The sequence below is a fragment of the Ahaetulla prasina genome, chromosome 14 (genome assembly GCF_028640845.1).
Source record: "Ahaetulla prasina isolate Xishuangbanna chromosome 14, ASM2864084v1, whole genome shotgun sequence".
NCBI classification, from domain to species: Eukaryota; Metazoa; Chordata; class Lepidosauria; order Squamata; family Colubridae; genus Ahaetulla; species Ahaetulla prasina.
In genome coordinates this window covers 15,310,409-15,324,580 of record NC_080552.1, presented here as the reverse complement: position 1 = coordinate 15,324,580, position 14,172 = coordinate 15,310,409, and the positions used below count along the sequence as shown (strand labels likewise).

Genomic DNA, 14,172 nt, shown 5'->3' with positions numbered 1-14,172 from the left:
AAAAGAAAAACCAAGGAAGTCCAGTTGCCCTCTTGAAAAAAAAAGGCACCTTTGGGGCAACCGTGACCTGGATGACGGAGAATCTCTATGGAAATGAATTCTAAAATGTTTTTATACACAAAGTTAGGTGACTATTATACACACAAAGTCACATTCATTATCTAAATCCAAACGGAAAAGACAACTTCTTGGAAAATTCAGCTTTGGAGAACTGGATAAAATAGGACATTGTTTTATTCCCGCAATGAAAAACAAAATACAGGATGTTTTTACAAGTGAACCAGCATTGAATAAAAATGTCTTCTCCGCCAACCTCCCTTTGATCTTGATATGAAAATAAGCCAATATTCTCCCTCTGCTCAAAGGGACAGCGGCACTTTCATTTTTCTCAGGTCCCGTTTGGGTTTAGGAGCCTTTAGCCTTTTTGGAGCCACCGTTGGTTTTGCCAAGGGCTGCTTGGCATCCTTGCTCTGCGCCTTTTCCAAAAGCTCTTGCTTGGCCATCTTGGATTTTCGACCAGGCCTCTGTCGGTTTGATTTCTCTAAGGCCGAAGCCTCTGTGGGTCTTTCTGGCTGCGAAACGGGAATCTCGGCCTTCCTTTTGCTACGGAGGTTCGGAGTGCCCGTCTCCGGCCGTGTTTTTGCATCCAACTTCAGCTTGGCCACCTATTTGCCGAAAAGGAAAAATCGAGACAGAAAAGACACACTCAGAGAAAAAGCTGGCTGGGGAATTCTGGGAGTTGAAGTCCACAGTTGCTCAGGCCGAGAGGCATTGCCCTAAATTGAGAAAATTTTACGCCTTTTATCTTTGGAGGAAATTAGGGTGTTTTTTTGGGGGGGGGGCACATTCCAACTTAAGGGGAAATAAGTACCTGATCCTTTTCCTCAGAGGGCTGAGTTTCAATAGGAACCAGTTGTGGAATTTCTTCCTCTTCCTCCTGTTCTTCTTTTGATTTTAGGGCAGAGGGTTCCAGTCCGTCTGTTTTAGGCACGTCAGCTTCTGGAGCCCCACTCGTGTCGTCTTTTGTGCCCGCCTGATCTGTGGTCTTTGGTTTAGCCTTGCTTTTCTTCTTTATTTGCACAGTCTTTAAAAAAAAGGAGAAATTGGCTCCCTTAACAATTGCTTCCCTTGTTTTAAGGTAGGCATCGTGCAAAACAAATATATATATATATGTATGTATGTATGTATGTATGTATGTATGTATGTATGTAAAGTTTTATTTTCTAAACAAACATACATAAAAACATCTTCAATAAAAGTAGAAACAGCGTGTTGGTTGGTTACTTACAAATCTTTTGCGCAATTTCACCATACTTATATAATTTATCTAATTTTACATTTTACCAGTTTAATATATATCCAATTATTTTGGTCAATTTATCATTTATTTAACTATGAATATATCCTCCCTATCTTCATATATTATGTACTAGATTTTTTATTGCTTACCATATATCGTTCGTTCCTCATCTTAATTCACACTAGTGATGTTACATTGTATTTTGCATCTTTCAACAATTCTTATATTATACATATCTCTATCTTCATTAACGTATTTTATTATCTAACCATTGATAAAATAAATCCCATATCTTGTAATATTGTTTATCTTCCTGTTCTCTAATTTCAAATGTCAGTTTACTCATTTCTGCACATTCCATTATTTTCATAATAATTTAAAAACAAATATATTTTGACTGTTGCTTCAGGACACAACCCTTCCACTTGATTGGTTGTTAAGTGTTTAGATCAGTGGTTCTCAACCTTTTTTTCCCACCGTGGGCACCCTTTAAATACCTTTTGCGGCCGAGGATCCCCAAGACTTAACTCAGTATTTAAATTATAACATTTCTTCAAGTTTTCACAGATCCCCTGTGATGCCATCATGGCCCCTCCAGGGCTTCATGGATCACAGGTTGAGAACCTCTGATTTATTTATTTATTTAATTTATATTGCCGCCTTCTGTAAGGCGGCTTACAGAATATAAAACCACATTTAAAACAATAAAGGTAAAAGACGTCTCCGTGGGGCCAAACGTCTAATGGACTGGGATTCCCATTAAAACCCCTGCCCTAAATAGAGATTTTGGCATACAGTGTATTGGGAACACCCAGTCCGTCTTCCTGGGCTGTGCCGCTCAGAATCTCACCTGTTGGTTTTCAGCGCCTTCCTTTTTCTGAACAGCAGCCTCGCCTCGGACAGCAGAGTGAAAGACAGGAAGTGCAATTGATTTGCTGGTTTTGAGGTGAAGAATTTTCACGCTTTTCCAGATCTGAAGAGCAACATAAAGGAGGAGGAAAGAAACATCTGTAGTGACATAAGGCGAGCAAACGAAGAGAGAGAAGTGTTGTGACCCAGGCCCCAAGTAGTTATTACCAGATACAATCGGTGCTAAACAAACGTATTTTATTAGAACAGCTGAGGATTACTTCATTCTCAGCTTCGTCCAAATTAAGTCCAAAACAAATTCTTCATAAACAGTCCTTCGGCCTTATCACCAACGTTTGTCTACTTTGGCACCCTGCCAAAGACTTTTCTTGGCAAAAGTTCAGAAACAAGAGACTCCGACAAGAAACAATTGTAGCAACGTTGCTTTCTTACAAAGAGCCCAAGAGCTGTTGCTGCTCTTTTAAGCCTTATGGAAAGGGCCAATCATCTCCTGGCTTTACTCCTGAGTCATCCTTTTTGCTTTAGCTGCTCTTGCTTTCTGGCAGCTCCTCGTATGCGTGCACTAGGAACAGGCTCCTCCTGTTCCTCTGCCTCTCTGCTATCCACCTCTGGAGGCTCCAGAGTCTGTGCATTGCTCCCAGATGGCCCTGGCCCCATCTCTGCCTCTGACGCAGAGCCCTCGTCCGAGCCTTCCCCTAACTACAGGACTGGCCCATTGTCCTCTCCAGTCTCCTCACTATCTGACTGCTGCCAGCTCCGCAGGCTGCTGGTGGACCACAAGCCAAAAAATAAATCCAATCAAATTGGCTTTGGAACTTTGAAACGGAATCCTGAGGAGGGAGCCCCACTATGATGAATGGGGTTTCCCACCCATCCCTACTTCAGTGGTCCTTCAATAGTACAATTTGTAGTAATGCTTCCCAATCTCGCCAATTTGAAGATGGGTGGACTTCAACTCCCAGAATTCCCCAGCCAACATGAAGAAACTTCTGGTGGTCTTTTTTGGGAACATCTTCCAGCATGGAGCATTTTACCCCCAATTCGCCAAATTTGACACGTGTCTTACTGTACAACATCCAAGGAAGCAGGTACAGCTAGTCCTTGACTTGTAACTGTAATGGGACCTGAAATTGAATGTGGTCATTCATTCAGCGAATCGATGTATTCCTATGGGCGGTTTTGCTGGAAACTGGCAAAAAACATACAATTGTGATCAAATGACCACTGCAACCAGCTGTAAAGCTGAGTTGGTCAGTAAGCACCCAAAATGGGAGTCATATTCCAGTCACCCTCTGGAACGAACTTCCCCCAGGACTCCGCCAACTTCCTGACCTTCGAACCTTCCGCCGCGAGCTTAAGACACATCTATTTATCTGCGCAGGACTGGACTAGATTTTTAAATTTGAATTGGTTTTAATGGGGATTTTATTATGTGTATTGCTATTTTTAATTATTCGGCCATATGTAGTAAGTTTTTTAATGGATGTTTTATTTTGTATTTATATGTATATTTTATCTGGCTGTGAACCGCCCTGAGTCCCTAGGGAGATAGGGCGGTATAAAAATACGAAAAATAAATAAATAAATAAATGACTGTGTGTGTGTGTGTGTGCAGTCGTCGGAACTCGATTGTAAGTAGCATTTGGCGGGGAGGGGATCTGTCGAAACTTTGAATAGTTGCTAAGTGATTGGTTGTTAAGTCAACAACTACCTGCACAGAGTCTGTCTGAAACTTACTACCGGTAGTTCACTGTCAGATGCGAAGGATCAGGGTTGTACGTTACATTGCAGCTCCGCAGGTTTACTGTTGAAGCTTGTATACAAGAATCTAGTCAACTCAAGTTCAACACTAAATTGGGACCAGATAAGGGTCAACAGAATTCAAATGTTTTAATTGTTAAAATTCAATAAAACTCAATTTAAAAAAAAAACAAAAAACAGAATTCAAGAGCGGGTTGGACTTAGGCCATTTGTTGGGAACGTAACAATTGTAGGCTGATGATTCGTTTGACTCGCCCCTCTTCCCAGCTCTGCGCCTACATCAACAAACACCCTTACCTGTGGAGCTTTGATAGCTATTGCTTTGGCAGCTGCTATCACGTTTTCAGTGATCTCCGATGCATCCATGCTGCTGTGCCCAATCCGAACCATGCTGAAAGAAATTCAGAAAGTTTTCCTGTTGGATTACAGTAGCATCATCTCGGGGTATTCTCGGAATCACAGAGAAAGAAAGGGGCTTCAGGCCTGTGTGCTATGGATGACCTACAAACTGTCTGCCCTTCATAAAAAGCTTAACCTCACCGTCAATGCATCGTAAGGTTCCCCTCGCACATATGTGCTAGTCGTTCTCGACTCTAGGCGGCGGTGCTCATCTCCGTTTCAAAGCCGAAGAGCCAGCGCTGTCCGAAAACGTCTCCATGGTCATGTGGCCGGCATGACTCAATGCCAAAGACGCAAAGGTGGTCCCTATTTTTCTACTTGCATTTTTTACATGTTTTCGAACTGCTAGGTTGGCAGAAGCTGGGACAAGCAACAGGAGCTCACCCTGTTATGTGGCACTAGGGATCTGAACCACTGAACTGCCGACCTTTTGATCGACAAGCTCAGCGTCTTAGCCACTGAGTCATCGTGTCCCACCATCGCATCATAGAGGCCCCATTTTTCCCCTCTTGCGGTAGTCCTCTTGGATTGCTAGCCATTTCCCTCTAAACTGCTCACAACACCTGGATTAGAGTAAAAGAGGTAAAGAATTCCCATCAAAATTTACTCCGCTGGCCGTTGCCGACTCTACAGATGGGCTGGTGCTCATCTCCGTTTCAAGCCACTGAGCCAGCGCCGTCTGAAAAAATTGTTGTAGTCATGTAGCCAGCATGGTATCACGGAGCACGGTTACCTTCCCAACGAAGTGTTACCCAAAGTGTTACCCACTGGCGCAGTGATTCGAATGCAGGATTGCAGGCCGATTCTGCTGGCTGCCAGCAGTTCGAGTTCCACAGGCTCAAGGTTGACTCAGCCTTCCATCCTTCCAAGGCCGGTAAAATGAGGACCCAGATTGTTGGGGGATAATAGGCTGACTCTATAAACCGCTTAGTGAGGGCTGGAGAGCACTGTGAAGCGGTATGTAAGTCTAAAGGCTATACATTTATCTATTCACATTTCCATGCTTTCGAACTGCTAGAGCTGGAGCAAGGAAAAGGAGCTCACCCCATCCCATACTAGGTGCTAGGTTTCGAACCTCGTCTGCCGGCTTTCCAGCCCAACCACTGAGCCACCCCACCCCCAGCACTAGAGAGCTGCAAGTCAAGATACTTACCAGCAACAGCCCTTGTTAGTGACTGGGAGAATTGTTCCATGGATGCGTTTGTGGATTTCCTTAGCTAGGTCCTTGGCTTTCAAGTCCACGCAGAGAGGTGCCCTGGTATTGGAGAGAGGTAGGAAGTGAGGTTTCCACTACTTTAGGTTCAGCAGCTACATAATGGGCCAAACCAAATTACCCCAGTTGGGGGGGGGGATGATGGGGAATGTAACTCAATGTATCTAAAGGCCCTCAAGGCCAAAGGAAACCAGAAAGGAAATTATAGGCATTATAACAGAAGACTATAGCAAAGGGTCAGTATACATAATACTACATATCCTGACTGCAGTGAAAATGGCATATGCACAGCAATGGAAATGTGAAAACACCTTCAGAAAAACGAGATAATAAGGAAGATAGTAGGCGCAGAGATGGATAGATTAACGTTTGAATTAAAAAACAAAGGAGAGTCAAAATATTAGGACACATGGAACAGAAATGGCTAGAAGCACGAGGTAGGGGCTGAAACCCGAAAAAAAATAGGCGAAGAAGACCCGGAATGAGATATTAAATATGTCTTAGAATGAATAATTGTACAAGTCTAGCACTGTGTAAGTAGCATTTTTGTTATTTGTCTTTCGCTTTGGTTTTCATGGCGGATGAAACGCTACGATGGGCGCACTGTGTTCGATATACTTACATGTAAATAATAAAAAATATATTATTAAAAGAAAAGAAAAAAGGACAACGGAGCAAAAGGACATAGAATTAAGCAAGCTCCGTTCCTTTTGATCTTCCAGAAAGACCTCAGAGCCTGGTTTTGTCGCCATGGGAGTCCTAAGGAACGGAGCCATGTTTAGATGGCTCCATTACAGGTAGTCCTTGACTTACGACAGTGACCTGAAAAAAGTGACTTATGACCGTTTTTTACACTTAGGACCATTGCAAGCCTCCCCATGGTCACCTGATTTACATTCAGAAGCTTTGGCAACTGGCTCGTATTTACGACGGTTGCAATGTGCCCGGGTCACATGATCCCCTTTTGTGACCTTCTGACAAGCAAAGTCAATGGGAAAGCCGGATTTACTTAACAACCGTGTGACTAACTTAAGAACTGCAGTGGTTCCCTTAACCGATGTGGCAAGAAAGGTCGTAAAATGGAACTTCATTAACAAATGTTTCACTTAACCAACAGAATGTTTGGGCTTGATTGTGGACCAACTGTAATTCATATTGAGAACCTTTATATTTTCTCAATCTTACTTTGATAGAAAATTATTCTGGCTGGAGAAAAAAACTTCAAAATCCTAAAGAAGGGTTCAGAAGCCCCCATCTTCTCACTTAACAGCAGAAAGGTTGAGCTCAATTGCGGCCGTAAGTTGAGGACTACCTGCATTGATGACGGACAGACTCATTCTCTCTCTAGCTGGGGTTTGCCTATTTTTAATTTTAATTACATTCTATTTCTTGTAACGCTGACTTTTTGATAAGTTTTAAATAACGTATGGCCGTGTGTTTCAAGGCAAGCTGCCCAGAGTCATTTTTTTGCTGAGGGGTGGCTAGATAAATTTGATAAAATAAAAAATGAGGCCGGGGATTTTTTTTACTTTTTACGCCGATAGAAATGTTTCCCAATCTGCGAAGGCAGCAATCTTCGAATACGATCGTCGGACAAGAAAAGAGCAAACCGGTTCAGCAGGCGGCATTTCGCTTCAAAGGGCTTGTATTCCGTTTTCAACGTCTTGTAAGAGATGACCTGCGAGAAACAGAAGGGGACAGACAACACTGAGAGCCCCTGTGTTGTGGCCCGCCAGACTCGGAGGTTGGGGAGGAACTTGGGCCAGTTCTGAAGTCTGGGGAAGGCTCTGATGGATGCTCTGCGTCAGACAGAGCAGACAGAGCCAGGGTCGTCCGAGATTTCCCAGCCACCGGAGAGGCAGCTGCCTTTGGAGGCTGCTATGAGTGAGGAGGAAGAACAGCTGGGGCCTGTTCCAGATGCACGTATGTGCAGAGCTGTTAGGAGGAGAGGAGAACAACGGAGGACAAGGAGTCAGTTCGGGAAGCAAAGCACACGTGGAGGCTGAATGGCCCCTCCCTGGCTGTGGAATAAATAGAAGGAAAGGGGAGTGGTTGTCGTAGGAGACAACCGTTCCTAATTCTGAAGATTTTGGCTCATTGCAGTTTTGTGCCACAAAGACTGCTTGCCAGAACTTAATTTGCAGCCTTTCGGCCTTGCAATTATCGCAAAGAACTGATAAGGTCTGTTACTGCAGTTAACTCTATAAAGGACTCTTGCTTGGACTTTTCGTTGGGTGAATGCAATTAATTCACAAGAGGAAAATAGAGAAGGGTTTTTCGTGACAAGGAGTCTGTTCCTTGCTTCTGCTAAGGCTGGGTCAGAACACTCTGTTCCTAGAGCTTCCTGGTTACACAGCATGCATTTCACTTATTTCACGGCTGATACAACTGCACGAATGCATGGATGCAAGTTTATTTCATCCCTGGCTTATTTAATATTTAAGGTTTTAATGCACCTTTGTTTTTATTACGATCTTTGTAAACCACCCAGACTTGCCTCACATTCAGATGGGTAAGCGTATAAATTTATTAGGTAAGTCAACGATTACGTGTATAAAAGCAAGCTAAAAATCAAGCAAATCGCAAGATCCAGTGCAATTGTGTCCCGAAGGTACTTTTTTTTTCCCCCCCCCAAGAGGCAACTGGACTTTCTGGTTTTATTTTGGAGACGTTTCGCTTCTCATCCAAGAAGCTTCTTCGGCTTCAGGGCTGAAGAAACTCTTTGGATGAGAAGCGAGACGCCTTCGAGGAGTTGGTAAGATTGGGATACTAAGCTTGTATCTTTGGCAATGAGTAGCAGGCAGCATCACTATCATTGCTAGGAATAGAAGCTGTAGGAGAATAACAGTGGTGCTTAAAATCATTTAACTGCATTTCCTATTCTAGAATTCATTACAGAAGGCTGATTTCTCTGTGGAGATTCTCCGTCATGCAGGTCACGGTTGTCCCAAAGGTGCTTTTTTCAAGAGGCAACTGGACTTTCTGGTTTTTCTTTGAAGATGTTTTGCTTCTGAGGTGAGAAGCTTCTTCAGCCCTGACTGGATCCTTCCCTTCCCCACCGTCCACTCAGAGCTGAGGAAGATTCTTTTAAAAAAAGTTTTTTTATTTTAAACACATTAAAACAAAACACAAAATATACAACATTTATATAACTATCACTATTTCTTATCAGCTCATTCAAAGCGGTCCTTTCTTACTATTTACATACGTTTTAACTTTATCTTAATCTACTTTTATTACCTATCTTCCTTTATTTCATCTACATTTTACCATGTTAATCGTTTTTCTTAACTTTCCTATTTTCCAACCATTCGTACCATCTACATCACACTTTATAATATTCTGTATCCTCTTTCTCCTTGAGTTCTTTTGTTAGTTTGTCCATCTCTGCGCATTCTAAGATTTTTTAAATTAAATCTTAGATTTAATTAGATTTATTTAAATAAATCTTAGATTTATTAAATCTTCTTCTGCTGGTGGGTTTTCCTTCTTGAGCTGAGGAAGATTCTTGGTTGAGAAGAGAAACGACTTCAAAGAAAAAACAGAAAGTCCAGTTGCCTCTTGAAAAAAGCACCAACCGTGACCTGGATGGTGGAGAATCTCCATAGACGGTGCAACTGTGGTTTATTCCGCAAGCCATAATTACATGTTTAAAGAAACTCTTGTGGGCAGTCTTTGGACGAGGCCATTATTTTGCTCCTTTCCCAAAATCGACAGAGCATAGGAAATAAAACGATTAGCCTTGTCGTGCAACCAAAACAATCTGGAACTGAACACACTCAAAACCGTAGAAATGGTGGTAGACTTTAGGAAAAACCCTTCCATACTTCCACCTCTCACAATACTTGACAACACAGTATCAACAGTAGAAACCTTCAAATTTCTGGGTTCTATCATAACGCAAGATCTCAAATGGACAGCTAACATCAAAAACATTATTAAAAAAGGACAACAAAGAATGTTCTTTCTGCGCCAACTCAGTAAGCTCAAACTGCCCAAGGAGCTGATCCAATTCTACAGAGGAATTATTGAGTCTGTCATTTGCACCTCTATAACTGTCTGGTTCGGTTCTGCAACCCAACAAGAAAAACACAGACTTCAGAGGATAATTAGAACTGCAGAAAAAATAATTGCTACCAACCTGCCTTCCATTGAGGACCTGTATATTGCACGAGTCAAAAAGAGGGCTGTGAAAATATCTACAGATCCTTCACATCCTGGACATAAACTACTTCAACTCCTACCCTCAAAACGACGGTGTAGAGCACTGCACACCAGAACAACTAGACACAAGAACAGTTTTTTCCCGAAGGCCATCACTCTGCTAAACAAATAATTCCCTCAACACTGTCAGACTATTTACTGAATCTGCACTACTATTAATCGTTTCATAGTTCCCATCACCAATCTCTTTCCACTTATGACTGTATGACTATAACTTGTTGCTGGCAATCCTTATGATTTATATTGATATATTGACCATCAATTGTGTTGTAAATGTTGTACCTTGATGAAGGTATCTTTTCTTTTATGTACACTGAGAGCATATGCACCAAGACAAATTCCTTGTGTGTCCAATCACACTTGGCCAATAAAATTCTATTCTATTCTATTCTAAAAGGAATAAGCACAGCTTTCACCCCAAAGTTTCATACCTCAGTGATGGCTGTGACTCCATGTTGGTCCAACAGCTTCTTGTACAAATTCTCTGTCTGTTCCGCTGTTAAGCCAGGTTCGTCTTTGGTGAAGAGGCAAACCTCAGAGGTGTCCGGCAGAATGCTGTGAGGCAGGTTTCTAGAACACCAAACAGACCACAGGCTTCAGCAAAGCAACAGCTGTGGGGTCGCCAAGAAGATGCAATTACAGGCAGTACGTTTAGTGACCGTTTGAAATCACGACGGCACTGAAAAACAAGCGACTTATGGTCGTTTCGCAAACTTACGACTGTTGCAGCCTCCCCTTGGTCGTGTGATGCAAATTCAAATGCTTGGCAACTGACTCGTGTTTATGACCCTTGCAAAGTCATGCAATCACGTTTGGTGACTTTCCGACAAGCAAAAGTCAACAGGGAAGCCAGATTTGCTTAACAACTGCAGTGACTCAATTAGCGACGATGGCAAGAAAGGTTGTAAAATGGGACAAAACTCGGTTAGCAATATAAATTTTGGGCTCAATTGTGGTCGTACGCTGAGGACTTACCTATACTGTCGATCTTCATTCAACATCAATTTAACATCAATCGGCGGTCCAATCTTGGCAACTTTTAAGAGCTGTGGACTTCAACTCCCAGAATTCTTCAGTCGGTCATGAAGAATTCTGGGAGATGAAGTTCACAGATCTTAAAGTTGCCGAGATTGGACACTCCTGCTCTACAGTATTGGCCCAAATTGTGGAAACCACTGCTGGAATGGCCTGGGAAAAGCCCAGACCTTAACCCAATTGAAAATCTATGGAGCCAACTGAAGAAACTGGTTAGTCAGAAGCGACCCAGCAATAAAACCCAGTGAATAGAAGCCATCCTTCAATCTTGGTTTCACATTATAACAGCTGCGGAATTAAAAGACTCGGTTCATTCCATGGGAAGACGTTGTAAGGTCGTAATTCATGCTAAAGGTTACCCAACTGAGGATTAATTGACATGGGAATAATTTTTGTATATCTCTTTTTTTCACTTTTCTTCTTTATCCTGTCATTGCTATTCTAATAGCAAATCCTTCCATCAAAGTTATTGCATTACATTCTTGATTAAATTATCTTTCCATTGATATATGACTTTATGGTACTACTCCCCCCAAAAGTGGTGTTATTAGCTAGTTTTAGAAAATATACTTTCCCCAAAAGGTTTCCACAATTTTGGCCACTCCTGTAACAAATGGATGGGCCAATTGAACCAGAAAATCACAGAACATGCGATGATATTGCCCTTCTTCCCCAATTTTCATCTTGCTGTGTGTCTTGGTCTTTTCTCAAGTCATTAACTAACATGGTGATAATTTTTGTATATCTCGTTTTTTCTATGTGTTTCACTTTTCTTCTTTATATTGTAACTGCTATTCTAATAGCAAATCCTTCATCAAAGTTATTGCATTACATTCTTGATTAAATTATCTTTCCATTAATATATAATTTTATGGTACTACTAAAAAAAAAAGGAAAAAAAGAATGGTGTTATTAGCTAGTTTTAAAAAATACATTTTCCCAAAAGGTTTCCACAATTTTGGCCACTACTGTACATATAAGAATTTTTTTTTTTGAACTGGGTTTATTTCTTGCTGCATCTTCAGTTTCCAATCTTCCTAGATATGCCCAATTGTGGATAGCATTTCACTGGGATGGAAAAGCAGAACTAAAATACACAGGTAGGCAGCCTTACATTTTGATGACTTGCTCGTTTGGTGGGATTTTCCAGACGGTAATCATCAAATAGACATTCTGGTCTACATCCAACAGGACTTTTTCTCCGGACTTCTGTTTGTTCGCATTATAGGCAAGTAATGCTTGAGTGGCTTTTTTGATCTAGAACAAAAATTGTTATCACTCATAGAATCTCCATGTCTCGAAGCCAACCTGCCTTCCATTGAGGACCTGTAAACTGCACGAGTCAAAAAGAGGGCTGTGAAAATATCTACAGACCCCTCGCATCCTGGACATAAACTGTTTCAACTCCTACCCTCAAAACGACACTACAGAGCACTGCACACCAGAACTACTAGACACAAAAACAGTTTTTCCCCGACCTCACTCTGCTAAACAAATAATTCCTGTCTAACTATTCACTAAGTCTGCATTACTATTACTATTAATCTTCTCATCATTCCCATCACTTATCTCCTACCACTAATGACTGTATGACTGTAACTTTGTTAGTTGTATCCTTACGATTTATATTGTTTCCTTGCCAGAAAATCTGCAGGGATTTAATCAGGCAATTGGCAGGAGTCAAGACTAACGTATGTTTTAACACAGTGATTCCCAAACTGTGAGCCGCGGCTCCCCAGGGAGCCGCGCTATCGTCATGGGGGCGCCGCGGAATATCTGCGCCCGCTGGGTCCGGCGCTGATGCGCCATTTCTGGGGCGTCTGGTGCGCATGCGCAGTTGCAGGTCGGATTTCCGGGGAGCCGCGGGCGCGTCTGGTGCGCATGCGCAGTTGCAGGTCGGATTTCCGGGGGAGCCGCGGGCGAAAAAGATTGGGAACCTCTGTTTTAACAGATTAACAGAGTTGGAAGGGACCTTGCAAGTCATCTAGCGCCCCCCCCCGCCCCCCCAGCAGGAGACCCTACACCATTTTTGAGAAAAGGCAGTCCAGTCTCTTCTTGAAAGCTTCCAGTGATGAAGCTCCCACAACTTCCGAAGGCAATTTCTGTTCCACTGGTTGATTGTTCTGTCAGAAAATTCCTCCTTATTTCCAGGTTGAATCTCTCCTTGTTCAGTTTCCATCCATTGTTCCTCATCTGGCTTTCGAGTGCTTTGGAAAACAGCTTGACCCCCTCCCCTATGTGGCAGCCCCTCAAATATTGGAACACTGTTACCATGTCTCCCCTGGTCCTTCTCTTCACTAACTAGCCATGCCCAATTCTTGCAACCGTTCATTGTATGTTTTAGTCTCCAGTCCCCTAATCATCCCTTCCTTTTCAGTTCAATCAGGACAGAAGGGGTCTTGGAGGTCATCTAGTCCACCCCCCCACCCCGCCACGCTGGAGATCCAGTGAGACAGTTTCTCAGTGTCTGAAAATTCCTCCTTATTTCCAGGTTGAATCTCTCCTCATTCATTTTCCATCCATTATTCCTTGTCTGGCCTTCAGGTGCTTTGGAAAATAGTTTGACCCCCTCCTCTCTGTGGCAGCCCCTCAAATATTGGAAGATGCTCTCCTGTCTCCCCCGGTCCTTCTCTTCACTAGACTATCCATGCCCAGTTCCTGCAACCGTTCTTCATATGTTTTAGTCTCCAATCCCCTAATCATCCCTTCCAACAGCCTTTTCAGTTCAATCAGGACGGAAGGGACCTTGGAGGTCATCTAGTCGAACACACAACCCCCCCGCCGCCCAAGCTGGAGATCCAATGAGACAGTTTCTCCTTATTTCCTTGATCAGTTTCCAACCATTATTCTTTGTCTGGCCTCCAAAGGTGCCTTGGAAACTAGCCTGACCCCCTTCCTCCTCTCTGTGGCAGCCCCTCAAATATCGGAAGGCTGCTATCCTGTCCTTCTCTTCGCTAGACTAGCCATGCCGAGTACAAGACTAAGTCGAAAGCACCAAATAATATTAAGAAGAACAAGAATCGTGTGCTTAAATGTAGATGCCGCCCGCCTCCCTGCGGTGATGTCCATAGGGCGGACCCAGGCAATGGGGTTCAATGGGCAACGCACCCGAAGCGGGGCGGTCCACGTGTCGTGGGGAACTCAACTCCTAGTAACGGAAAGGCAGCGCCCAGGTGTACATGGGGGGGGTTTTCCCTTCCCTCAATCCGCCGCCTTACCTGGCGTTGGTTCAAAGGCAGCACCGCCGCTTCTACCTTCGCCTCCATGCCTCTCCTTCCACGTGGGGAGCAGCCTTTTCCGCGCGTCGCCGCGGCGTGACGCAATCGGAAGGCGCCTTTCCCCTTATCTTGCAAGGGGGGGAGAGAGAGAG

General features: G+C 43.2%; 1 protein-coding gene across 1 annotated transcript; it reads right to left on the bottom strand.

Moving 5' to 3' along the window:
• Positions 1-216: 216 nt before the first annotated feature.
• Positions 217-14,171, bottom strand: RSL1D1 (ribosomal L1 domain containing 1). Its single transcript, XM_058157831.1, has 9 exons — positions 14,021-14,171; positions 11,917-12,059; positions 10,199-10,337; positions 7,073-7,221; positions 5,484-5,585; positions 4,229-4,322; positions 2,151-2,273; positions 872-1,084; positions 217-665 (listed from the first exon to the last, which is right to left on the bottom strand). The coding sequence occupies exons 1-9, from the start codon at positions 14,066-14,068 to the stop codon at positions 360-362; spliced, it is 1,317 nt and encodes a 438-aa protein (XP_058013814.1). The 5' UTR covers positions 14,069-14,171; the 3' UTR covers positions 217-359.
• Between the last annotated feature and the right edge of the window lies 1 nt (position 14,172).

Coding starts and splice junctions, on each gene's coding strand:
- RSL1D1 (XM_058157831.1), bottom strand. CDS start 14,068: ATGGAGGCGAAGGTAGAAGCGGCGGTGCTGCCTTTGAACCAACGCCAG. Junction 12,060..14,020: donor TGCCTTTGAACCAACGCCAG/GTAAGGCGGCGG, acceptor TTTTTGTTCTAG/ATCAAAAAAGCCACTCAAGC. Junction 1,085..2,150: donor AAGGCGCTGAAAACCAACAG/GTGAGATTCTGA, acceptor TTTTTTTTAAAG/ACTGTGCAAATAAAGAAGAA.